Source organism: Cebus imitator, unplaced genomic scaffold (assembly GCF_001604975.1).
Source record: "Cebus imitator isolate Cc_AM_T3 unplaced genomic scaffold, Cebus_imitator-1.0 Scaffold187, whole genome shotgun sequence".
Classification (NCBI taxonomy): domain Eukaryota; kingdom Metazoa; phylum Chordata; class Mammalia; order Primates; family Cebidae; genus Cebus; species Cebus imitator.
In genome coordinates this window covers 2,674,771-2,702,637 of record NW_016107502.1, presented here as the reverse complement: position 1 = coordinate 2,702,637, position 27,867 = coordinate 2,674,771, and the positions used below count along the sequence as shown (strand labels likewise).

Genomic DNA, 27,867 nt, shown 5'->3' with positions numbered 1-27,867 from the left:
TGACAAAGCTGTGTGCAAACGAAATGTACGAGAAAACAAACTTCTGCACAGAGGAAGGCTGGCCTGCAGCGAGGAGCTGGGGCAGATGGACAGAAATACCGGCTCTTAGGACAAATGGAGAGAAACGCTGTAGGACTGTGGTGCCCGTCTACAAATCCTGCATCTCACGACTGAGAGACCCTTCTGTATCTTCTCTTCAAATCCCCTTTTATTGTAGCTAGCCTGAATGGGTTCTGTTCTTTGCGAGCAAAACTCCCCATTGAAACATGAAATACATTGGGTGTCAATTTTCTAAAATTGAACTCTAAACAGCGCTCTCTTTATTTGACAGCAAGTTATTTCCCCGGCCTCAGGTGGCCTGTGACAGGAGATGAAAACCAAAGCGTTTCCAAAACTTAGTGTTTTCCAAAGGAACACCTGCATACCACAGCAGCATCCTCTCCCAAAGGCACGGAGCGACGCCTCTCACTCTCCGTACCCAAATGCAGGCAGAACAGCAGGTGAAGGGCCTGTCTCCTTTCTGGATTTGCCCCCAGGCCCTCCTCTGTCATCAAACCATTCACCTCCAAAACACCATCAGGAGCTCTGTCTTCACCCCTGCTGATATTTGCAAAAGCAACCACAAGATGTAAGTGCTTGCCTGCCCTGGCACCTCTTCTCCCAACATCATTGTCTGCTGATAATAACGTAGTAATCACAATCACCTTAAACCAGCAAGCAGAATTTGACCCACAATCCTCCCTGCAGACTGTTGCTCCCTTTTTCTCGGGTTTGATCAGTCTTAAATGTACAAGAACAGGGCGCCCCAGCACACACAGGAGCCTCGGGGCAGCCACCACAAACTGGATTTGGGGAACAGGGATGATGTTTTCCATATCTCAGATGATAAACACAGCCTGAAAATCCACACTCTACATGGAAACACCAGAGTGCACTGAAACCAGGGAAATCCCAGAAAATTCAGAGCATACATTTGTTGTAGGGACAGGCGAAGGTGATACGTGACAGTGGACGAAAAAGGAAAAAATCAAGTCCTCTTTTCTAGGCATTTAGTCCTCCCCATGTCTCTGCTCAAGGACTCCGCCAGTCCTTTAGACTTAAGGCTGTACAACAGACATGGCCGTTAGCCAAGGCCTGAACCACAGAAGGATGATAAAGAAACCCTTCGCTCGTGCCTTTTCTTCTTATCCAGACCTAACCCCCTCCTTCTTCCTCATCCCTGGCCTTGAACCAGAGGTCACTAAAGAACCTTTCTTGCCCTTCCTGAGATGCCCTCCTCTACTTTCCTGCCCTGATTGCTCCAGGCGTGCCCGGCCCCTCTGCCCCACTCACCGAGTGACAGCTGTCCTCACAGGGCTTCTGGGAGCACTGGGCCACGCGGAGGCCCATCACGGCATCCTCCATGTCGGTGCAGGTGCACACATCGCAGCCCTCCTCCCAGAACTGGCCCACAGGGTAGACGGTGCCTCGGTGAACACACACCTGCAGACATAAGTTTTCATGAGTGAACTCATTCGCTTCATTGAAACAAGCGGTCAGTGAGCACCTGCTCCATGGAAGCCGCTCTAGGTGCTGAGAAAGTGGCAATAAATAAAACCAAATGTGGTCTCTGCCCGCATGCAGGGCTGCTTATGGAGCAGATTTCATCCTCTTCCCTTCCTTCCCCACCAGCCTTAGAAAAGCCATCCCCAGTCTCCTTGGGAGTGGCCCCTTGTGAGGTCTTCATGGTCCACAGACTTGAATAAAACACACTGGCTGCCTTGGTCCCGCTTCATCACTGCCTTAACTGCACCTTACTCCTTCCTATGTCACAAAGAAGCTGCACCCGGATTCCCAGACCCAGTTATGTCTTTGAACTTGGAGCCCCTCCTCTTCTAGCCCTCTGCTCACTTAGGAGCAAATGAGGCAGGGGCTATGAATGTGTGTCCCCCTGCCCACAAATGACTAGGAACATAACAAGCAAAGACTCTGGGACACAGAGCATGGGCTACGTTTGGGAGACAAGGGGTCCTATTTGGAAGAACCATAGGCTCTAGGAGAGATGTGGGAAAGGAGATTACAAACATTGGTTGAGAGGGAAACGTGGAAAGCCTGGGATGTACACCGCAGACAGTGCTCGGACGTTGTTTTGTTAGAATGGGGAGCTAAGGAAGCTGCTTGATCAGGGGACTTCATGTCAGTTTTGAAATTAATCCCAAGTATTCCCTCCAAAGCTATGCAAAATAGGTCTCCACCCTGTGAATGTCGTCGTAGTAATTCAAACATTTTGAAACCATTACCATGTATCTTCTCAGTCTTCTAGCTTCTGTACAATGAACTTATTGAACGAGACCCCTCGTTCTATTAAAGGGCCTGCAGGAAAGTGTTACCATCCCTATAGAGAAGAATTGTTTAGCAATACTTGGCAAAAGTAAATGTGTATTTACCATTTGACCCAGAATCTCACTTCTAGGAATCTATCCCAAAGACACACTGGCAAGACCACAAACTGACAGATGCATATGACTGTTTGTTAGTGTAATTAGTAATGGCAAAAGGCTGAAGCTACTCAAATGTCCACCGCTAAGGGACTTGTTGAAAGAAACTACCGTGCTGCCATGCAATGGAGTACTATGCAGCTGTAAGAAAGAATGAGGCTGACCTCTACACACCAATATAGAATAATCTCCATCAAATATTGTTAAATGAGGAAAGAACAATTTAAAATATAATTCATAATATACTTCCTTTCTATGAGAAATGGGAAAAGACATACACTTATAAAATTCAGTTATATTTCAAAAAGAAAAAACACTAACAAAAATTATAACGGCTGGGCACAGTGGCTCAGGCCTATAATCCCAGCACTTTGGGAGGCTGAAGCAGGCAGATTGCTTGAGCTCAGGAGTTCCAGACCAGCCTGGGCAACATGATGAAACCTTGTCTCTACAAAAAAATGCAAAAATTAGCCCAATGTGGTGGCACATGCCTGTAGTCCCAGCTACTCAGGAGCAGAGGTGAAAGCATCGTCTGAGCTTAGGGGTGGAGGTTGCAGTTAGTTGAGGCTGAATCACTGCACTCCAGCCTGGGTGACAGAGCAAGACCCTGTCTTTCTCTCTCTCTATATATATATGTATAATATATTCACATATACAAATTATGAGGGGGAAGTAATAAAGTAGAGAAAACAGATAGAGTAAGACTCCTAGGAATATGTCTTGTTTTATAATTTGGGCTTTAAAATCATTCATATGTTTCACAACATAGTAATTTTAAATTTTAAAAGAAGTAAGAAGAAATCCCTAAAAATGGAAAACAAATTGAAATACCTCATTGACTAGCTATCAAGTTAGTGGCACAATCACACAGGGAAAACAATTATTTCAAATGACTTCAAAACCTAGTATTTACACTCTATATTCCCCACTGAGGTTTTATGACAAGACAAACTGAAAGGAAATTTTAAACAACTTTCAGTAGTCATAAATTAGTAGTAGCAATATTAACACTATTATTTTTGAAACTATTACAGGTAGATTGTAAGATAAAGCAAGTAATTAGTTAATCATGTAGGAAACCAGAACGTTCAGCTTAGAAGTGATACAAGCAAAAAATCAAAGAAGGGAAGCCCTGTAATTAAATTTGAATCAGAAACACGAACTTACAAGTCTTTATCCTCTCTTAATATATGCATGTCTAAGCTCTGTTCACCAAAAAGGTCTGAAGACAATGGCAACCCAAGAGCCATATTCCCGGCTCCCAGATTATACCGCCTAAACGCCACTTTTACTAAAAAGTAGAGGGACTTTTGTCAAAATGGTAGATCCAAGGATTAGGGCAGGAAATGCCGAGGGTGAGCCTGGCATGCCTTTACTGTTTAAGAAAGCAAGAAAGCTGTGAAAGACTAATGAGGCCATGCCAACAAGCTCCAGAGCTGACTTGAAGGAGCCCTCATTTACTCCAGGGAGGACAACTTGAATATCCAAAAATAAATAAATAAAGTTTACAATGAATCAACACACATCAAATACATAAGCATCCATGAGTTCATAATGATGCTAAAAACAAAACAAAAAAAAACTTTGGTTGTCCTTGATAGTTGCTGGGGCATCAACTCATGGCTCTAAAAACTGGTAAAGAAAAAAATCAAGCACTTATTCAGCTTTATCTAAATTAATTTTATTCCAGGGTAACTGAAAGCAGTTGGGAGACAGTTCTTTCTTATGGAAGAATTCCAGTTAATAAACGCAATCAGTATGACAGAAGTCAAGAAAAGTCACAATTTTGAAACTCCTAATGACATGCTAAATCTTATACAACACCTATAAATATTAAAACTGTAAACTCAATTGTTGAAGGGGTAAACTTCATGATGCAGAAATAGATGGACTTCATCTGAACCCATAGTGAGTCTTGTGTTTGAAAGTGGAAAAGCTAAGTCATTACATGCCTCTGGGTGTGGTGTGCACAGCACCCTTGATCAGGTCTTCTTGCCTCCCCACTGCATTGACCTTGAATATAATGAATCCGCTGTGTCTAACTTCTAGTTTACTGGAAATACGGGGGATGGAGGAACACATTATGCAATACCATGAGTAGCTGCTAGTCAAATCCAGAATTCAAGACATTCTACAGGACAAATGACCCAGCTTCCCCAACAAATCAAAGGCACAAAAATGGGGGGTGGCATTACTATAGATTAAAAAGAGAAACATTAATAGAAGAATGGCAAGGTGGGAGGGGTGGGCAGGAAGATGAGGAGAACAGAGACATAAGAAAGAAACAGCAGCAACAGCAGACTTGTTCCCACTTCTCCAGAAACTGCATGCTTAGAACCCCTGAGCTGGAAGTGCATCCAGAGGAGAACAGAGGTCTTAAGCATTCCAGACAAATTAAGATCCATTCCAGCCCTAACAGGCTCCGAGGAAAGAGGACTGTGGCTTCTCTGTCAATCATGTCGGGACTTCCCCCAGTGCAGCATCTGTGACTATGTTCAGGTCTTCCTGCTGCAGTTCTGGTTCATTTCAGCTCTCACTTGCCACTTTCACACCCTTCACTTCCCACCCCACCAATTAAATCTTTAATGATAGCTCATCTTGGTGGCTCTTTCCCCTATTAGACTGCTCTTTGCATTGAAAACCTGTACCGTTTGTTGACACTTTATTGTATTCGGTTTATAGACTATTGTCATATATAGTAATAAGAGCATACATAGGCACCTCATCTTAACATTTCTCCCATTGCACCTAACACAGTACCAATTCTGTTAGAACGTAGTAATTGCTTAGTAAATACTGGATGGGTAGATGGATGGATGAATGGATGGGTGGATAGATAGATAAACTGACAGCAATAAATACATGAGTAAACTATTAACTGATCTTAGTCACGTGTGTTAGAGTACACTTGCAACCTCAGCTACTCAGGAGGCAGAGGCGGGAGGATCACTTGAGCCCGGAAGTCCAAAACCAAAACCAGCCTGGACAACATAGCAAGACCTAATCTCAACAAATAAATAAGTGTATATATGTACAACAATTAACTGATCTCTACATAATTCATCCAATCACATTATTTCTTTAGCTAACCTGAAAATAAGCTCTATAAAGGTAAAGACCATGTCTTACACATTATTTGAAACCTCAGCATCTAACCATGCTTAGTACGTAGTAGGCTCACAAGAAATGCCTCCTGAGTTAACTAAATTTCCATTCAGGCTGAGCTGGAATGCTGACTGCCTACCCACCAAGCCTTGCAGCATTTGGTTCTGGCAGGAAGGGAAGGCTGAGTAGGACGCAAACCTTCCATGAGGAGCACATGTTTGGCCATCGTCCCAGCCAGAGCTGAGCAGCCCTTACCTTGTCGGGAAGGCAGGTGGTTGTGGTGCAGCCACAGTCATTGGTGGCAGTGGAGGCCAGGTACCCGAGGGGACAGCTCACTGTGGCGTTGACGCAGTTGCAGGCACACTCATATTCATCACAGCACTGGGTCTTCCGAAGGGTGAGGGAACGGTGAGGGGGGCAGGAGGGTGGAGACGCCCTTTCGCACTCCTCCTTCCTGCAGGCTGAGGGTAGGACAAGGCCACGCTGAGCACTGCGCCCAGCCAGGGCTTGTAAGTACTCAACTATGCTGTAGGGTGCTGGGGAGCTAGACTCAGAAGACTAAGTCTGAAATGTGTGAGAGCCAAGCTCAGGGGCTGGGAGATATTCAGTGTTGCCAAAAAATCAGTCCATCTGCAGAAAAATATGAACATTAGTCAAAAAGGGAAATGTGAAGCTAGGAACGGAGGAGAAGTGAAGGCTGCTCCATCCCTGCTCTATCACTTTCCCACATAAGTCTAGAAGGGGCGGGTTCCTTGATTCTCCCGTCAGATGTAGAATCCCTAAGGCCAGGTGGGCCTGGGTGCACCATGCCCTGCTAAGCACTGTTCTATGCCTGGGGCTTTTGTGATCCTATCCCCACCTCAGTACCTTGAACAATACCCTCAGTTTTAGGCCAGCCAGCAATCAGTGTGGAATGGAAGACTGCCAGCAATCTTGTCAAAGCCACAATGTCGCTTTTAAAAGAACAAATCCTGTCCCTGTGTCCTTTGCCTGTTTCCAGCTCCCTTGGAACACAATGTGTTCTCCTCCCACTCTTGAAGCCTCACAGCTAGGAAGTCAGGCGAGAGTCCATCAGCAGAACAAGAACACCAATGGAGTAAGAGTGGGTATTCTCAGGGGCTAGATACAGAATTTGGTTTCTTGTCGTGTCTTACGTTAGTCCAACTCTGTGTTTAAATTATTGTACATAGTGATTAAATATATACATCTTCAGAGAGGAAAAAACTATCAATTTGTTTGGAAATAAGATCCAGTGATGAGGGGAAGTCAAGGAAACATTCCCCTCCTCAATGACATACAGGAGGATGGGCATAAATAAAGATTAGATTTGGAGGCCTCCTCATCTCAGCCCCAGCTGCTTCTTCATAAACCCAAGAAGGAGGTGCCCATGGCCATGTCCACACCTGGTGTCCTTCAGTAACATGCAGCCAGAAGAATTCTTATAGGATTCAGTGCAGGTGTGACCCTAACCAATCTGTTCTAGATATGCTCCAAACCCAGATTGAGCTAGGTGGAAAACAGGAAACGACATGATCTTGGAACAAGTCCCTGAAAAAGAGGATGGCCTCCCCACACCAGGAGAGAGAGGCCACAACACCCCTTCTCATCCGTAGAGGCCTTACCACAGGTGAACTTGGGTCTGCACTCGCCAGGGTTGGTCAGTATGGGCTGGAGGCCACCTTCACAGTGAGGCACCGTGGGCAGGTCGCAGCTCGCTGGGTCACACACTGAGGGCCAGAAGGAGAGACGCCCATGCAGAGGTCAGCAAGGTTACTCTTTTATTACCTGTGAGTGGGACACTACACTCCTATTCATGCAGACTTCTACTATTTTAGGTAAGTGGTAATGATGGAGACAGAGAAAACAGGGGAGAGATATACATACATACATACATACATACATACATAGAATAGGTGATAAATAGATACATGAGATGATAGATGGATAGATGATAGATAGATAGATGATAGATAGATGATACATGAGAGAGATAGATACATAGGTTAGACAGAGATAGGATGATAATTAGATACATAGGTTAAATAGATCAGACAGATGATAGACAGATATATAGGTAGGTAGATAGACAGATAGATAGAGATCAATCAATTCAACTCATATATTGATTATTCTTATCATCTATTAGGGCTTCCACATCTCAGCCAAGTCTACTTGGATCCTTTAGACCTCAGTTTCCTCTTCTGGAAGGTGAGAACTCTACCTTATAGGGTCAGTCTGAGGATTTCACAAAATAATGAAGGCAAAGTGCCCGGCACATTGTAGGAGCCAACTAATGTCTATAAAATGAGGGCCTTGAAGTAAATGATCCCTCTAGTTCTCTCTACTGCAAACATTCTAAGTCCTCCTTTACATAAAGTGTTCTCAAGCCACATCTCCCTCCCCATAGGACTTCTGTTTATTTCTGATCCATTTCATGAGTATAAGTAAGTTTCTCCTATTATACGATTTTCTTTTAGTTGCTTGGACTGTCCCCTGATGCTCTCCCTTGAAGAGCTGCATCACTGCGAAGGCTACAAGCCTGTGCTTTATGTCTAATCTGTACAAGCAGTGAGCACACAGGACAGGACAGGGGCAAGGCACTAGTGATTTCCCGCCATGTTAACTGCAATTCCATCAGCTCTGAATTCACAGACTTAGACCATTATTCAGCCCACTATTCCCCAAGTAGCCTGTCAGGCTAGCACGGAAACCTCTAGCAAATAGCCTGCTAAACTCAAGGTGCCCAGTGAGTGGCCTTCTCTGTATCTGGTGGCCTCAAAGTCTTATTGAAAAGGAAAACAAGTTGCTTTGGCGTGTGCTTTTCTTCAGCATAGCTCTGTAGCCCCCAGCAATCACCCCATTCTTGTATTAATGCTGCCAAACCTATGTTTAATAATTTACACCAGATTCTTCCAGGAAGCAAATCCTATTCTCCAGAGGTAACCCTTCCTGTATTTTTGGAATATCTAGTCAGTCCTTACCCACCTCCTGCCACACACCCTGTGCCTGGGAACAGAGCCACCTTTCAGTACCCTCAACCTGGTGCCCCCTGGAGCAGGGGTTGTACCCGGAAGACACCCCCCCCAACAGTGGGACACATACCACACTCAAACTCTGGGCAACACTGGTCTGCATTCTGGCGGAGGCGGGCCACTTCACACAGGCCACATGTGGGAGCTGGAGGAGAGGAACAGCCACAAAAGTCAGAGCAGTACGTAGTGGGACAGCCTCAGAGGGGTTTGAAATGCTCTCATTCACTGAAAACCAGGAGGAGCTCTGTGTGCCGTCCCACAAGGATCCAAGCCACGGGACCTCTGGCAGATGAGTGTCCTCCCCATGTCCTTGTTGACACCCTCACATTTACCCTCCAGGGAACTCTAAGTCTGAGCGTTGCTGGGGACCGGGCGGGAGAGTTAATCTGAGAGTGTCTGCTCCAGGTGTGGAATGGGGCTCCCAAGCCCAGCGAGGGGAAATGCAGGCTGGGCAAGGCAACCCACCCACTCTAGGACTCCAGATGCCAGCGTTTGGGTCTGATCTGCCAGGGGTGAAGATGGGTGGCTGGGGGGCCTTTCGGGGGCCCTTGTTCCTCCATTAAGGCAGGGAGGGGTGGACTCTCTCACCTTTGGCCGTGGGGCAGGGCTGCGTTGTGCAGTTGACCTTCCGCCCGCTGAGGCACGTGCAGATCTGACAGGGCTGGTGGTCTGGGACCCAGGCTTCCAGGAACTGAGGAGAAACCGAGGTTCAGAGAGGACACGGGACATTCTAGGTAGAAAGCCCAGAGTTGATAGCGGTCAGCTCTCCCTTTCTCCAGCAAGGGCCAGTTTCTGAGCCAGCCTTCTGACAGAGCCTCACAGACGAACGAAAGCACGTTGAAAGGAGGTTGTGAGGTTCTAATGGCTTTCAGAAAGGTGGGTCACCATATTGCTTTGTAAACTCAGGAAAATGACAAACTACGGATATTGGAATGCGGGAACTTTCACTACAGACTTCTCTGTCGGCAGTGCTAAAACCAAGCAAAGAAAGAAAATGAGGGTTCTTGGATCACACTGCTAGTCATTTCTCAAGCCAAAGGAGAAATCGGGATGTTGCCTGGGGAAAAAAATCCCATTTATCTCTGAAATTGACTTTAGACAATAGGATAGGAAGAGTTGTGGGGAGGACAGCAAAACTCTTGAAAGCATCTCGCTCTTGATGCCAGCCATGACTTTGGAGGCCTAAGTGCAGTTCTCTGATTTTTCAAATGAGAGACGGCCCAGGGCATAGAGCAGCCTTCTCAAAGTTACACACAGCCTCACAGCACAAAGCTTTGAAGTCAGGAACTCCCGCACTCTAATGCGGGCTGCATTCTGCTGTGCCTCAGTTTCCTTACCTGTAAAATGAGGGTACTCAAGCCAGCCTCACAGGACTGTTGTAAGGAGTGAGAAACTGTGATTAGCACAGGGTACACAGCAAAGAGCTCCACTAAGAAGAAGCAGAGCCAGGACTCAGTCTCCCTCTGGATTCAGCCATGAAGTTAAATTTAAACTTAAAATTAAATTCAAGTGAAATTGCCCTGAAGAAACACATTCTTATCCAGTAGCTCAAAGGCCTCTAAGAAGTTCCCAGGTCAAGAAGGTCTTACTTATTACTTCCACGGTCAGCAATCAGTCAGCTAAGAAGGAAGATCAAAGACCCCCAAGTAAGGGCCTCTTCCCCAAAGTGCCCTGCCCTCCTTCAGGATTAACCCCTCCGGTCCTGCCCTTGACACCTTCCACTCACTCAACAAATGATAGCAGCTAACATTCAAATACCACCCGCTATGTGCCACTGTGTTGAGGGCTTTATTTAAATCAGTCACGTAATCCTCACTGCAGTCCTGTGGTGAGGGTATTTTTTACCATTACCCTCACTTTTCCAATGAGAAAGCTAAGGCACTTGGCTAGGTTTGCACAGTCACAGTGACAGAGTGAGGATTTGAACCCAAATCCATGGTTTGTTTCTTTGCTGTTTTATGTTTTGCTTTGTTTTGAAATGGAGTCTCGGTCGCTCTGTCACCCAGGCTGGAGGGCAGCAGCATGATCTCAGCTCACTGCAACCTCTGCCTCCCAAATTTAAGCAATTCTCCTGCCTCAACCTCCCAAGTATCTGGGACTATAGGCATGAGCCACCATATCCAGCTAATTTTTGTATTTTAGTAGAGAAGGGATTTCACCATGTTGGCCAGGCTGGGTCTTGAATTCCTGACCTCAAGTGATCCACCTGCCTCAGCCTCCCAAAGTGTTGGGATTACAGGCATGAGCCACCACATCCGGCCCAAATTCATGGTTTTAAACCATCATGCTCTGCTGCCTCCCACAAATAACTAATCAAAATGTTCAAGATACGTTTCTAAGAGCTTTACATTTATTTACTTAATTTTCTTAATAATAACCCTATCAGGTAAGTAGTAATATTATCTATATTTACAAATAACCAAGATGTTACAAAATTTGACCAAGTGGCACGTGCAGGCTTTGAACCCAGCATTCCGGGCCCAGACACCACAGGCCTGCCCTCTGCACTGCAACAGCTTCTCATCAACAGACACAGTGTCCGTCAATGACAGATCTGAACACACCGTCCCAGCCCTCGAATGGCTGACAGTCAAGTTGAGGAAATAAGACTCATTGGTGAAAATCTGAAAAAGAAAAATAAATTGTGATACACAGACACCATGGAATACTGCCTAGCAAGAAGAAAGAGAAAACTATCAAAACACACAGCAGCATGGATGAATCCCAAAAAGCGTTATGCTGGGTGAAGGAAGCCAGGCAGAAAAGAAATGTATACACATGGTTCCATTTATGTGAAATTCCAGAAAATGTAAACGAATCTATAGTGACAGAAAGCAGACCAGTGGTTGTCTAGGGTTGAGGGATACATTTAAAGGGGGCATACGCGGCTGGGCGCAGCGGCTCATGCCTGTGATCCCAGCACTTTGGGAGGCTGAGGTGGGTGAATCTTGAGGTCAGGCGTTCAAGACCAGCCAGGCCAAGATGGTGAAACCCCGTCTCTACTAAAATACAAAAATTAGCTGGGCATGGTGGCATGCACCTGTAATCCCAGCTACTCGGGAGGCTGAGGCAGAGAGCTGCTTGAACCCGGGAGACAGAGGCAGAGGTGAGCCGAGTTGGCGCCACTGCACTCCAACCCCGGGCGATAGTGCAAGACTCCATCTCAAAAAAAGGGGTGGGGGAGGTGGGGCACAAGCTAACTTTTGGGGGATGGAAGTTCATTATCTTGGTTATGAAGATGGTTTCACAGGTGTATACATATGTCAAAACCTATCAAATTGCACACTTTAAATATGTGCTGTTTGTGGCATGTAAATTATACCTCAATAAAGCTGTTTACAATAATAAAAAAATAAAGAGCACTAAGACTGTAAAAGCAGAGTCCGATAAGGTTGGGTGCTCCAGAGAGGTCCCACAAGGGCATACCTATGAAGCATGGGAAGGACTTGAGTGAAGGGGAAAGGAGGAGGAATCCCAGGTGGGGAACAGCTAACAAAGGCACAGACGAGGACGGGCACGGTGGCTCACGCCTGTAATCCCAGCACTTTGAGAGGCCGAGGCGGGTGGATCACAAGGTCAGGTGACTGAGACCATCCTGGCCAACATGGTGAAAACCCGTCTCTACTAAAATACAAAAAATTAGCCAGGTGTGGTGGCACGTGCCTGTAGTCCCAGCTACTCAGGAGGCTGAGGCAGGGGAATGGCTTGAACTCGGGAGGCGGAGATTACAGTAAGCTGAGATCACGCCACTGCACTCCAGCCTGGCGACAGAGCAAGACTCGTCTGGAAAAAAAAAACACAGATGAAGGAATGCTGGTGTGGTGCCCAGCATCACAGGCGAGGCAGGTGGCTGAAGACGGCGGAAGAGGCCCCGCATGCTCACTGCAGGAACTTGCCTTACCTCAGCAGGCAGGTGTGGGCCCGGAGGCAAAAGCAGGACCCTGCCTCACAGAGAAGAGCTAAGTAAAGATAACCCTGGCGACAGCATGCGGGATGCAAAAGGGAAGGACTAGGACTGGAAAACCAGAAAAGATTAGTTCAGCCATTGTGGAAGACAGTGTGGCGATTCCTCAAGGATCTAGAAACAGAAATTCCATTTGACTCAGCAATCCCATTACTGGATATATACCCAAAGGATTATAAATCGTTCTATCATAAAGACACGTGTACACGAATGTTCATTGCGGCACTGTTTACAATAGCAAAGACCTGGAACCAACCCAAATGCCCATCGATGATAGACTGGACAGGGAAAATGTGGCACATATACACTATGGAATACTATGCAGCCATAAAAAAAACAATGAGTTTGTGTCCTTTGTAGGGACATGGATGAACCTAGAAACCATCACTCTCAGCAAACTGACACAAGAACAGAAAATCAAACACCACATGTTCTCACTCATAGGCGGGTGTTGAACAATGAAAACACTTGGGCACAGGGAAGGGAACAACACTCACGGGGCTAGGTGGGGGAGTGGAGGGAAGGGGAGAGACAACGTGGGGTGGGGAGGATGGGGAGGGATAGCACTGGGAGAAATACCTGATGTAGGCGACGGGGGTTGAGGGGATGGAGACAGCAAACCGCCATGGCATGTATGTACCTATGCAACAATCCTGCAGGATGCAGGACGTGCACATGTACTCCAGGGCCCACATACAATTTAAAAAAGAAAATTAACATAAGCCAATTTAAAAAAAAGAAAACCAGAAAAGATGCAGCGGCTGCCATTCCATCTGGGAAGGTGGAGGGAGGGCCCGGGGTGCTGGTCTCAGACGGCTGGGGCGGAGGGTCAAAATGGCAGACGTGAGGGGATGAGGAAGGAGAGGGTCATGTTTTATATATGCTTCAGTTTTTTTCTCTCTCTTTAAATGTAGACCTCAGATTTTCACACTGAGGAATAAATCACACAATTTTCCAGCTATCCAGAGAATGGGTAACACACAACAAATGACCAAAAGCAGGTGTCCGACCTCCTTCACTGGGGATCTTCATTTCCCAGGAAGTTTAAGTCCCGCCCAAGGCAGGCGAAATAATAAAAGTAAAATAAAAAATTTAAAAACAAGGTAAGGCCAAGCTTCTAAAAGCAACTGTGGCAGCTCTCTGGGCCTGGCCAGGCTCTGCAGCGAGGCGGCCGGCAGATGGCGCTGCTGCACAAGCCCCGGCCAACTGCAGGCAGGCCTGTCGCAATCGCCAGGTTCCAGGGCCCAGGGGAAACTATCACCAGGCCAGGAGGGGTATGAGAGCCAGCAGGAGTTAAACCTTGAACAAAGGTGACAAAAGAGCGGCCTGCAGAGACTACGGTGGGGAAAACGGAAATCTTCAAGGCCCAAGGTCAAAGAAGGACACAAGCAGTTCACATGCACCACTCATCACCAGCCAGTGTGATGGAAGATGCAAATGAAATGCAAACACCGAGCCCAGCTCGGGACAGCAGAAACTCCGGGAGAGTAAAGGAGGCCACAGGCCAGAGCTTCTGGGCAATGCACGTGTTTCCTGCTAAGCTTATGCCTGTCAGTACAGCACCCGCCACGACCAGCAGCTCCACGGAGCCAGGGACAGCTGTGCAGGCGCTTGGCCCCTTCTGAGCCTGCTGCAAAGCCTCACCTCTTTAGACTCTGTTTTGTAAAATAAACAAGAGCTATGGGAAACTAGTGGATATTTTGCTCTTCTGAAATTACTGCAATAGTTTTATACCCTGGTTTATTTCCCTGAATAAAAGGTTTTCTGGGCTTTGTTTTTCAGGTAAAAAAGCTTATTTAATGGAAACGTTCTTCATATTAGGTTTTTATTCTTTCTCTGCTTTGAAAGTGAAAGCTGAAAATGCACGTGGCTGGATGTGATCTTTGTTTTCATCCATTTAAACTATATTTTCCGAAATCACTACAAGTGGTGGTGTTCTTTTCAAAGTTTTCAATTCACTAATTTTATTTTACTTGATTTTTAAGATATATTTACAAGGCGGTTTCTACATCCAAAATATTTGGATGAACGCTTTATACAACTTGAATATATATTCTAATGTGTTGGACGGAAGATGAGGAGAGCAGTGAAAGGGGAAAATAGGGTCAGAGAGGGAAGCAAAGGGCAGGGGTTTGGACACAGCAAGATAAAGTTGACAAGCTTCCTGCTCTCAGGACCCCCCAGACATCCGACATCCATGGAGTCAGAAACGCTGCAAACCTGACCTCACTTCTTATCACAGAACGCCAAGAAAGAGACCCTTTCTGTCTCCTTCTGAGAGCAAGCATTTTGCCACTACTAGTAAAACCAGTGTGAAATTAGCACAGGATGCTAGCCCCATGATGTAAACAGTTCCCATCCTTCACGCCCTGCAGGGGCTCAGGAGCTATACAAATCAGGGAGAGGAATCTAAGGTTTTGTCAGGTCATTTAGGGAATGAGTTGGGAATATCACAGAACAGGCAATTACTTAGCCTGGCAAGTTGAAATATGGTAGCAGAGTAGGACTACAGCTCACCTGTTCCACAGTGAGGGCAAACTGGATCCGCTGGGATAAAGCCCAACAACTAAACCAGAGCAGATGAGATCACTATAAGTAATAGCCCTAATGGATACCCATGCTCCGGTGAACGTGAGTTAGCCCATAGTTCAGCTCACAGCTCCAGTGAGGTCAATGGCAGGGCTGGGACACTATGGGATGACTGGTGCTAGGACTATAAATCCCAGCTTTGTCACCTCATGCCACTGAGCTTCAGTCTGATCCACTCAATAGGATGTGTGATTATGACCCTACAGAGCTTTGGTGAGAATCAAATAAAATGGTCCATTTCCCGGCTTACAACAACAGGGACAGAATAACATAGTTACTGAAATGTTGTTTTCTTTATTCTCCAGGTTGGTTAGCTAGATTTACTTTGATTTCTCCCATTCGTGGTTAAATATAGTGGTAAGTCACTCTACTTAGTCAACTTAGCGAGAATGGTCCTCCTTGGTGATGAAGACATTAGGTCTGGGGTGCAGCCCATGATCACGGAACACATTCTCCTTTCCTAGAAGCCAGATATGCTTTCTACCTCTACCACGCTCTGTGGTATCACTGTCAAGGATGAAGGACAGGACCACTGCACACATTCACATGTGCACAGACACACACGGCCCCAGGTCCTACAAATATACATTGGGTCAACTTTGAAGATAGATGATAGCCATTTTAGGCCAAGACAGGGGAATTTGGTAAATATCCTTTCAAAATGCACTCAATAACTCCCAAAACGCAAAAAAAAAAAAAAATTTGATGACTCCCAAGCAAATCAGCCCAAAGGAGATGCAGCAAAAGAGCCATTTCATATAGTAGAAAGAGCCAGAGCTCTGTAGTCACACAGAGCTTCAAAGTCCGAGACCAAATCCATTACGTACAAAGTGTGTCCATGGGTAACTTACTAAGCTCCTTAGGTCTTAGTTTCTTCACAGAATTTTTGGATTTATGAGTGATATAGGATACACTAGTATATTCTGTGGAACCCCAGTCCCAAGGAATTCTCTCTCTCTCTCTCTCTCTCTCTCTCTCTCCCCCCTCCCACACACACACACAAAATGCTCCATGTTCAAATAAGTTTGAGAAACAAAAACCCTCTTAAATATCTGCAATGTAGAGTATTATATTAAAAACTCTGAAGAGCTCTGCAATAAAGAAACCTGTTTAACTATGGTTAGCTAGTGTTCTTTAGACTCACTTGACCACAGGTAACTACTAATACCCTGCAAAATACACCTTTGAAAAACCCTGAGATAATGAATACATTGCATTTAGTACAATCAAGGTACACTATTTCTCTTAATAATGGCAGACACTACCATACAAATATTATTCTCCCTTTCCCTCCTGGGTTCCTGTATCATTCACCTTAAATGATTACAATAATGAAGACAATAGTAATAACAATAGTAATAATGTGGTGACACCACTTTGGTGTTTAATCCCACAGGTGACACGTGACAGATGCAGGACTTGAACTGAGAGCTATCTGAATGCAAAGCCATTATGCAATACTGCCTCCCTGTCCCTAATGATCCCCTTAAGAGTCAGCCCTGCTGCCACAGTTGGAAGAGGCCAATCATTGGTGAACGCTTTTCTCCCTTTTGGCCAAAGAAGAAAGCAACCCCATGGGAGGTGAAAGGTAAAGGCTCCTACCTGGTGTCGGACTCCATCCTCACCAATGCACTGAGAGCAGGCCTCTTTAGGGACACAGCTGCCTTCCAACATGACTTGATTTGGAGGGCAGAAGCAGCCTTCCGAGGGATGGTCCCCACAGGCGCTCACGTTGCCATCACAGTGCCGGGGACAGCCACGCTCACAGTGGTTGTAGACCAGGGATGACGGACATGACATAGCTATATACAGAGAAGGCGTTCACTCACAAAGGTCCACACCAGCCAGAGTGACGCAGGCACAGCTGATTCAACATGGTTAATCATCAGACAAATTTGCTAGGGCAGAGACGGCTATTTTCCACCAATCTTCATCCTCCCCATCTTCCATAGAAACAGAACTTTAGGCTGGGCATATGACCCCCAGCATGAGAACTACATTTCCCAACCTTTCTTGCAGCTAAATGCAGTTATGTGACTAGTTCTGACCAATGAGCTGTAAGAGGAAGTATAGTATCCCATGGCAGCCTCCAGGAGTCCATTTAAAAAGACAGCTGTGCATGCTCCTTGTCCCTCTTCCCTCCTTCCCTCGGCTTGCTGCTTGGAGAATGAATATAATGGCTAAACCTCCATTTTAAACCGTGGAGAAAAATACAACACCCAAGTGAAGGCAGAGCAAAGAGCTAGAATCCAGTGTCAGGCCCAGATTCAGCTGGCGCCACTGCCTCCAATCAGCTATATGACAGAAGAACTTAATTCTCTGCTACTTGGAGCCAAATCTAGTTCTAACGAATGATGTGAACCTGTGTGTCCGTAGTAGGTTTTGTGGTCCTTTTTTGAATACAGATGTCTCTAAAAGCATCTTAAAATTAATTTAGGAATCCACAGCTATGAAGAACGGCCTTGGGAGAGAAGCTGCGAGGTGATTCATTTCCCTCATTCTGATTCACTCAACAACTTCCTCACATTCTCAAGGCACCAAGGCAGGCAGGTGGCAGAGGATGTTTCCAAGGGTTTGGAGCACGAAGGATTTCCCTCTGTGTGCACAGTAAACCAGGAAGTACATAAAGAAATTAGTACGCAGAGAAAGTGCTTCCAGTAACTTGGAAACTAACATTTGCCACTTGATGTGCAGGCCGATTGGGAGGAGGCAGTATCATCCACATGGACTCAGAAGATCAGAGTCCAAAGGAACCTGGGGTTATCTAGGCCAACTATCTCATTCTAGGATGCAGAAACTGAGGTCCAGAAAGATTAAGAGAACAGCCCATCCACCAGCTGAGCTGGGACTAGGATGCCCAAGTCCTCCGGCCCCAGCTCAGAGCTGCTGACAGTTCTATGAGGATAAACTCTGAGACTCCAACGTGCTTTCACATACTGATTTCCCTCAAAACACAGTAGAGGATATGTGATGACTGAGGATTTCAAGTTCCGTGTTCTTTTCTCTCTAGCACCCTTGTGGTACAGGAGTCATATCTGATTCATTTCAGTTGTCCCTACACTTTAAATAAATGCCAAATCCAGGTAGGGAAGCTGACCTTGGGGAGCTTCAAGCAATAGCAATCCTGTGGTGTTTGTAATTAAGAAGATTCTTGGCAACCAAATGGCAAGATTCTACTCACACTTCAAAATCCTGCTCAGGCATGGCCTACCCTGTGAGCATGTGCTAAAGCTTGGTGGAATTTCAAATTCAATGTGACTGGTTACACAGTGCTTTGCAGATGCTTATATGTGTCTAATGTGTTTAACACATTAAAATCACATTTGTCCAAACTATAGAAATACTAATGGAAAGAATCAGCATTAATTTACACAAAATTCTACATGCAGAGTGTGCATATATATATCAAATAAGATGATATATATCAAATAAGATGATATATATATCAAATAACATGATATATATAGATCAAATAAGATGGAAGACATATATATATGATACATATAAGATATATTCATTAGACAGATAGATATATATATCTTCCATCTTATTTGATCCTAACTGGAATCCCAGGTCATACAACACATAGCGATTTTCAGACTTATTAGCCAGATAAAGAATGTGAGGCACAGAGCGGCTAAGCAAGCCCAGTCAGTTGGTCTCCAGGATTTTCAGAGGTAACCTGGAAACTCACCACAGAAATCAGGTGTCCTCCAGTCAACGCAGACCCCACTGGTCCGACAGAGGTGGGCATAAGAGGCGATCACCTCACACACTTGCTCCCGGTGGCAACTATCCTGCTGGCAGATGGCATAGAATGTGGCTGGAGCCAGGACCTTGTGGCACTCAGCAAACAGTGCTGAGAGGAGGACCTGGCACTGGGAGCTGTCGGACACTGGGCACTGCTCCTCCAGAACGGGTTGGCACGTCTGCCCTGACTGCTGCATAGTCCATTCCCGAACAAGTGTCTTCCAGTCTGTGGTGACCGTGCCATCCCTCAGCATGAAGTCATTGGCTCCATTCTCATCACAGATCCCTAGAAAAACAACAACAAAAAAAAGATAAACTGAGCATCCCTGGGTACAAGAACACTGATGCCAGAGACAGGCTATTTTTCATCCTCACCAGAATCTGACCCTTGCTACTGGACCCAGAAATATAAGCACCCAAGAGCCCTCAGAGTACAGCAAGTAAGGGTCACAAATGTATAGCAAGGGGAGAAGGGGAGACGAAAATGTTCTTACCGCAGAGACCATACGTCTTTGAAGCGAAGGTCTTGGGGCTGAGCTGCAGTTGGAATTCATTGTTTTGTGGAGTGAATGTGAAGATGTGGCCAAGATGGTTGAATCTGACCTCGTGCATGATGGCACCATAGATGCTGACTTCCATGTTCCCACCCACGTAAGGAACAGAGACCAGTCTCCCATTCACTGCCACCTGAGCAAAGAAGAAAGAGCTCATCGGGAGTCCTAGCAATGAGGAATCCTAGAACTTCACCCTTAGGGTTTTAGTGAAGTTACTGAGAGTCCCACTCAACCACAACATTAGCCGCAAACCTTGGTATCTGTCGGCAGCTCTTCTAAGATAAAGAAGAGCTTGACTAGAAAACAGAGCTTGACTTCACAGAGCTTAGCCAAAAAACAGACTGTTATAATACTGACCAGGTGGCCATGCACCACGAACCTGAAAGCCCAGAGATGAAAGGGAACCTTGAGTCTATCTGACTCAACAGGGAAGGGCCATGCCTTTAAGACAGGCTGGGAAAGTCACCTCGGTGCCAACTCATCAGGGCAGTGTCTTCAGGAGCATCTACAACCGTGTCCAATGCTTTGAATGCAAGGAAATTTTTGCTTCTCTGTGGTGGTGGATATCACAAAAATTATGCACAGACTTTTTTTTTTTTTTAGCTCATCAACTACCGTTAGTGTTAGTGCATTTTATGTGTGGCCCAAGACAATTCTTCTTCCAGTGTGGCCCAGGGAAGCAGTGTTTTAATGGGACGACTTTAAGTCTTTTTTGTGTGCATGTGTGCCACTGGAAGCTCTTTCCTGGGTGGCCCCACCATCTATCATATCAAACACACTAAAATGTACTCACATTCCACGATGCATGTAATTTTGCTGTACAAATTTTGGAAGGATTTTTTATCATTTTGATATTTTAATTTTTGGCTTTGAGTTACTCACTTGATATATGACTAACTATGATTTTTATGCAATTATTGTTCAAATTCAGGAATCTTTGCAAAGTGAGAAAATCTAGCCTACAAGTTGTTTTCACACAATGAAATATTTATGATTTCTACATGAACAAGTAAAGAAGTTGGCATAATGTAACCTTTTGTAAGTATTTAACCAATCATGTATGTATCAGTTTTGCAGTTTTCAAATTCTGGAGCCCGACATTTTATGTAGGCATTAAATATTTACCAAGGACCTAATTTAGGCCGTAAGCGTTTCCCTTTGGAAAGCTTACAGGGCTTAGGCATTGGGCTCATAATACCTCCCGGGTAAACAATCCTGGTGCCAATCCCGATTCTCTACCAGTGCCAGAAACTGGCACTAAATTCACAATTTCATGCTACCTAAAAGTGATTCCGTCTTGCAAATCTGAGCCCGGAACAAGATGAAATCACGCCAAGACAAGGAGATGGCAATAAACCCGTCTAAGAAAGTGGTACTCTTCTCTACTTAAGCAGAAGGCTGAGCTCCTAACAAGAGCACCAAATAAAACCAACTGCCACCAGGTCCATGTGGTTTCCCTGACATTCTATTGCCTTGCCACGGAATCCACAGAAAGCCCTTCTCACCTCCATGTCACTGTGGAGCTCCACTGAGAGGGCGCTGTGCTTCACCTCAATGGATTTCATGCAGCCCTGCCTTGCTCCAGGGCTGCAGGCACCATTATGGAGAATCACCTCCAGGTCCTGCTCCTTGTTTTGAAACAGGACATAAGAACAGCTGCCAGTCAGCTTGAAATTCTGCCCATCAAAGGTCACGATGTGCCGAGTGGAGCTGCCTGTGCACACACCTGGACAGGGAGGAGCAGAGGGTGGATGTGACATTATCGAAACCCCCATGCCTGCTACATGCAGACAGGCAGGTGTGACCAAGATGCACACAAATAAATACAGTAGAGACCAGAACAGGCCCTTTGAGGTCATACAGACCAATTTCCTCTGTTTTTACAGATTAGGAAACTGGGGTTCTGAGAGGTAGAGAGGTTTAGGTTAGTAACACTTGCCCATTAAATCTTTTCCCGGAGAATGTTTAAAATATTACATAAAATGTGGCAAATCATAGAACCACACTTCTAAAAAATGTAAATGTGCAGTGTGAATGATCTGTTCTACAGGGATGCCTTGGCCCAGAAAACAAAGTTAAGTTCCAGAGGTATTATGACTCGTTGAAATTAAGAAAAGCTAAGCAAGCTATGAGCTCATGATCTCATTGTAAAGAAAATTCACCTACAGACACATGTATCCTTTCGGCTGCCAAGTGACTAAGGTAATGGTACAAGTGGCCTCTCTTAATCCCTTAAGAGATTGTGGGAGAAATATTTCCAGAGCCAAAAAAAAAAATAGTTGGGTCTCAATGCTCCCTCATTTGACCCTGATTCATTCACATAATTGGCAAATTCTCAAGGTTCCTATTAAAATGTTATTGGTAATACTAATCGTTTTGCACTTACATAAGATGATTTGGTCAAAACCCTCACATTGAAGGCACCACTGCCACAGATGATTTGAAAGCTAACCTTGGACCTAAGTAAAGTTGGAGATGAACTTTCCAGACAAACCATGACCACATCTACAATGGCAGGTGAATACATGCCCAAGAACTGAGACACAGATTCAGCGGAGCAATGAGGCACCACCAATGTCCCTCACTCACAGCCAAGCCTGGGCCAACCTCTACCTATGGGGGTGACTGTCAAGCAGCTCATCCACTGACAAAGGATGGGTCTGGATGCACCATCAGAGCTAAGCAACCTCCCCAGAAGTTCTACTCAAAATCCCCTCTGTCCTTGAGCAGTCGGTCATTTCCCAGTGACAGTACTGAATGCTACTGGCTTACTAACATCCATGTGGCAAGTGACCCCCAACATGCAGCTGCTGACATCACCAAGCCAAGGAGTCAGCCCAACTGCCATAAGGATGAAATAAATCACAAGGCCAAGAAATGATTTTAACTCACACGTGGCAAGTTAGTGAGAATGGCTCTGTCCACCCTGAGATGAACTGTGACTGTGGAATGGATACTTTACAGCCAGAGAAACCAGAGGTGGGCTGCTGTTTCACTTCCTTGTACTGCAACCTTAGGTCAGTTACTTAACTTCAGTGATCCTCTCCTATCTCCTCTGCATAACAGGCCTATAATAGATACCTTTTAGTATTATTGTGAGAATTAGTTGCACTATAGATGAAATGCCTAATAGTGCATGGCTCACATGTGCATGTCTAACAAACAGATCTCCGAATCTTTACAAATAAGCCGTAAAAGGAATTCAACAGCTTGTAAACTGCTGTGTTGTAGGTATATCAAAACCTGAGATCCCTCCATCTCCAGAATACCAAATTACCTCCCAACAAACCATCACATTATACCCCAGTTTAGTGATTGGCTTTAATAAGCCACACATATTAACACATTCCAATGTTCAGGACATAGAGAAAGTTAGGTTGAACCAATTAAAAATTAATACATTAGAGTTATGTAATAAAATGTTACTGCGCAGTTATAAAATATTATCACAGGGTAAACTATATCACTCATAAATATCTCCTGGAATCATTTTATCTCATCTCTCTCCTTTTCTTCAACATCTTCTTACTCATTATCTTTCTAAGTGACAATATAAATATTTGTGATTGAATATTACATTAAAACTTTTGACTGATTGTCAAAATGTAATGATGTCAGATACTAAAGTGAATTGTTAGCAAAATGCAAGTGTTCAAAAAGACATCCAGGTGGCCAAAGTGGGCCCCAATACTCCAGTTGTTAACATTGTCAAATCAAGGAGCCAGCCCCAACGGCCATGAGAACAAAATAAACCACAAGGCAAAGAAATATGCAGAGAGATATATATCCTCTGAACACAATGCAAAACAATAAGAACAAATTTAACTACTATGAAAAAAAAGCATGCCTTCAGCATAACTAGAAAACAAGAAAATGCCCAAACTTTAAAATAGCTGTAAATAAAGTAAAAGATAAAAAACACCAAATCCCACCCAGCAAAAATCTCCCATGCTCTAGCTGTTACACTTTGTCGTGAGCAAGGACAATCCAAGGAAAACTGTAAAGAACAGAGAAGAAGGGAGCGGGCAGCAAGCCTAAAATTTCTCCGTAACCACCACAAGCACCAGAAAGAAAAGCCCGTCCTAAGTGCAAAAATATTTTAAAGTATCCCAAGAGACCAGAGCAGGTGCTAAAAACACACGCAATTTTCAGTGACAACCTGAAAAGCATAGTTTCGAGGGGGTGGGAGAAAAAAAAAATGGAAAGGTGCTTGGAAAGTTTGTCTCCAGAGACAAACAAGCAAAAGGGAAAGTCAGACTCCAGAAAAACCTGAAAAATCAGAGGCCACACAACCTTTCAGTATACACATGTACACACACACACACACACACACACACACACACACACCACTAAGGAAATGACATTTCTGTACTGATACAAGGGAGGGTTACCGAACTAGAAATCTTGTAAAACCCAAAATTCACAAAATGAACAGAAGATTAAGCAAGTCTATAAAACCTTCTTTAAAAATCAGAAAACGAGAATCAACACTCCTCATCTATTGAAAATTCCACAAAAAGGAAAAAACAAAAAACGAAATGCTATGACACAGAAGAAAACTATAAGACAACACTCAAACTAAATTAAATGTACTCCAACATCTGCAAAAATGAAAACCACCTTGAATCAGAATTTCAAAAACTAAGAAGAGAAATGAATGAAGACAAGAATAAATAAAAATAGAATTTAGTGAACTTGGTGGAGGTGGGCAATAAAAGTACAAAGTAACTCAGAAATAAAGACTAAATTATAAGGACCCAAGGGAAATGACATCAAAATAAAAATTTAATAAAAAGCATCAGAGAAAAGCAAGAAACCAATCAAGAGAATGAAAATGAGTTAATGAAGGAAGTATAAAGGTCAAAGCAAAAGTAATGGAAATATAAGACAGGAAGAAAAATGGAGTCTTAAAAGGGAAAACAAAACAACGGAACAGAACTAACACTTAAAGACTGTAACTCATGAAAACATTCTGGAAAACAAAAAAGAACCAAACCTATGTATGGGAATCATGTGCCAGATGTCCAGAAAAATTAACCCAGAACAGTCAACTCTGAGACCTATTACAGTACACTATTAGACTTCAAACATAAAGGAAAAATTTTCCAGGCCTTCAGGCAAAAAGATCAAATAATTTACAAGGACAAAAAAAATTTATTGGTATCAGAATTTTCAAAAGCAATATACAAAGCAAGGCAACCACGGAGCAGCGTTTTTCAGAAATTCAGTGAAAGAAAGTGTGAATCAAGAATTTTATATTCCGCCAAGGTGTCCTTCTAGCATCAATACTACAAGAAAACAGTTTTAAATACATAGGAAGTAATAGAATTCTGTACCCATAAGCCCTTCTTGATTAGATTTAAAAATAAGAGCCTGAAGGCATTTTAGAAAGGTACAACTTCAAAGGTAATGACCAGAACACAAGCATAAACCTTCCTAGACACCAAATACATGACATATCCTCACATTTATAAATAAAAAAATATAACAAATGTAATTATAAAATATAATGGCAAAGGAAGATCAAAGACAAGATGGCAATAAATAAGAATGGGCTTAACTTGTCTACTAAAACAAAAAGGTTTTCAATTTGGCTCAAAAGCAAGACCCAACTATACGCTATATAACTAAAACTCGGAAAGGCTAAAGCAAAGGAACAAAAAAGGATATGAGAAAATAGGAAAGCAGGGATGGAGATTCTGATATCAGACTAAGTAAAATTCTAGCCAAAAAAAGTTTAAATGTGACTAATAAGAGCATTCTGAACACTATAATTCATAATGAAGCCCTAACAGTTGTGAATATCTATGCCCCGGACAATACAGCAACTATCTTTATAAAGCAAAAACTATAGGAGAAGCAAAGCGATATTGGTAGACAAACTAATAACAGGATACTTTTATACATCCCTTCCAGTACCAGATAGATAAGACGGGTAAAAGGTAAGTAAAACTATAGAAGACATGAACAATAAAATCAAAATAGGTAGTTTTCAGGGAGGGGTGGCAGGAAGAGATGGAGGGATCTCAAACTCTACACCCTGAGAGTAGAGAGTACACCTTCACAAAAACTGATCATGGATTAAGCCACGAAGAAAATAACAGTAACTTCCATAAAGTAGAGCTATTAAAAATATCTTGTCACAAAACAGTAAGATTAAAAACGTTTTAATTATTGTTTAAAAAGGTTTTTATACTTGGAATTTTTTTAATGTATTATATATAAATCCTGAGTGAAAGGGGCAATAAGAACCAATAGTACAGAATTTCTTTTGAAAATAAATAAATAATAAATAATAAAATAATAAAAATACTACATATCAGAATCATTGGGATACATATAAAGTGATCTGAGGAAAATTCATAAAAGTAAACACGTCTATCAATAAAAATAAAGCAATGAAAATGAATGAAATTCCCAGTTCCAACGAAATAGAAAAGCACAAAATGTAAACTAAAAGAAAATTCAAGGAAATAAATCCTAAAATAGCAAGGATAAAAGCAGAAATCAATAAAGTAGAGAACAGTAAACATAATAAATTGCAATCTTGATTTTTAAAAAAATCCAGAAAGACAAATCATGAGTTAGTTAATGTGATCAAGAAAAAAAGATAATAGACATGTATATAAATTAAGAAATGACAAAGGAAAATCACTGTTTAAAAAGAATTTGTAATACTCTGAAAGATTACTGTGAAAATTTTACTTATACCCTAGAATATATACAAACAAAAAATAAATAAAATTTCAATTTTAAAAAAAGGACTACTTCGAAGACCTCTATACAACAAATTTGAAAATCTAGATGAAATGGATAATTTCTAGGAAAATGAAGATTACCAAAATTAACTCCCATAGATAGAAGACAAATCTTAAGCACACCAATTTACATGGAAGAATTAGAATAAGTTAGTAAGAATTAAAGAAAGTTACTCCACCAAAAAAAAAGAAACAAAAAACAAAATACCAACCCCAAATGATTTCACAAGGAAATTTTCCTAAACTTCCAAAGACCTGATAGTCCCGATGCTCCATAAATTGTTCCAGAGTATTGAAAATGAGAGAACACTTCTTAAAGTGTTTAATGAAACAAGTTTTAACACTGACATCTAAACTAGATTAAGAAATATTCCAGCCCCCAACAATAACAACAAAATCCTACCGGGTGGGAGACAGAGGGAAGATGCTGGAGTAAGAAGCACCAGAAATCTGTCTCCCCCGCACCTAGACAACAATAGCACTGGAAGAATCTGTCTTGTGTAGTAAATCAACAGAAACTACCCCTGAGAAGGACCAGATGGTAGACTTACTAAAGAAAGCTTTTAAAACAACTGTCTTAAAAATTATCAAAGAGCTAAAAGAAGATGTAGATGAAATCAAGAAAATGATATATGAACAGAATGGAAACTTCAATAAAGAAATTGAAATCGTAAAAAGGAACCCAAAAAATTCTGGATATTACTGTAATCTTAGTTTATAACTTTCCCTTTTATTTTCTACATGATTTAAGAGACTAATGCATTAAATATATATATTCGTCTATGTTTTTGAACAAAAAATATATAAAGACGTGACTTTATGACATCAATAACTGAAACACTGTGTGGACAGAGCTGTATGTTTTGTATGTTGAGTTCTGTATGTTGCTGAGTTTTGTATGTTGCTGAAGTTGAGCTGGTATAAATTCAAAGTACAGCGCTATAACTTTAGGATGTCAAATGTAATCCCCATGGTAACCATAAAGAAAATAGCTATAGAATATACACAAAAGAAAGGAAAAGGGAGTTAAAATGTTTCACTACAAAAAAAAAAAAAAATCAACTAAACACAAAGGACAACAACATGGATGAACCTTGAAGAATTATGCTAAGTGGAATAAGCCAGTCCTAGTAGGAAAAATGCTGTGTGATTCCACTCAAAGGAGGTGTTTAGAGTAGTCTCATTCACAGAGACAGAAATCAAAACGTGGTTGCCAAGGGCTGGAGGCCTAATGAATAAAGCATTTCAGTTTTACAAGATGTAAAAAAGTTCTGACAACGGATGGTGGTGATGGTTGCATCACAGTGTGGATGTACTTAATGTTACTGGATATATACTTAAAATACTTAAAAGGGGCCGGGCGCGGTGGCTTACGCCTGTAATCCCAGCATTTTGGAAGGCCAAAGTGGGAAGATCACCAGGTCAAGAGATGGGGACCATCCTGGCCAACATGGTGAAACCCCATCTCTACTAAAAATATAAAAATTAGCCGGGCGTGGTGGCACATGCCTGTGGTCCCAGTTGCTTGGGAGCCTGAGGCGGAAGAATCGCTTGAACCCAGGAGGCAGAGGTTGCAGTGAGCCAAGATTGCGCCACTGCACTCCAGCCTGGCGACAGAGCAAGACTCCATCTCAAAAA

General features: G+C 43.3%; 1 protein-coding gene across 2 annotated transcripts in view; it reads right to left on the bottom strand.

Moving 5' to 3' along the window:
* The window catches only part of VWF (von Willebrand factor), a 173,693-nt gene that overhangs the window by 19,126 nt on the left and 126,700 nt on the right, over positions 1–27,867 (bottom strand). For both annotated transcript variants that reach the window (XM_017546163.1, XM_017546164.1), the window contains exons 35-43: positions 20,977–21,197; positions 19,412–19,604; positions 18,862–19,203; positions 16,770–16,969; positions 9,203–9,305; positions 8,685–8,759; positions 7,205–7,309; positions 5,838–6,043; positions 1,333–1,482 (exon numbers count right to left, since the gene is read on the bottom strand). In XM_017546163.1, the coding sequence (XP_017401652.1) occupies positions 1,333–1,482; positions 5,838–6,043; positions 7,205–7,309; positions 8,685–8,759; positions 9,203–9,305; positions 16,770–16,969; positions 18,862–19,203; positions 19,412–19,604; positions 20,977–21,197 (1,595 nt within the window). The remainder of the gene's footprint in view (positions 1–1,332; positions 1,483–5,837; positions 6,044–7,204; positions 7,310–8,684; positions 8,760–9,202; positions 9,306–16,769; positions 16,970–18,861; positions 19,204–19,411; positions 19,605–20,976; positions 21,198–27,867) is intronic.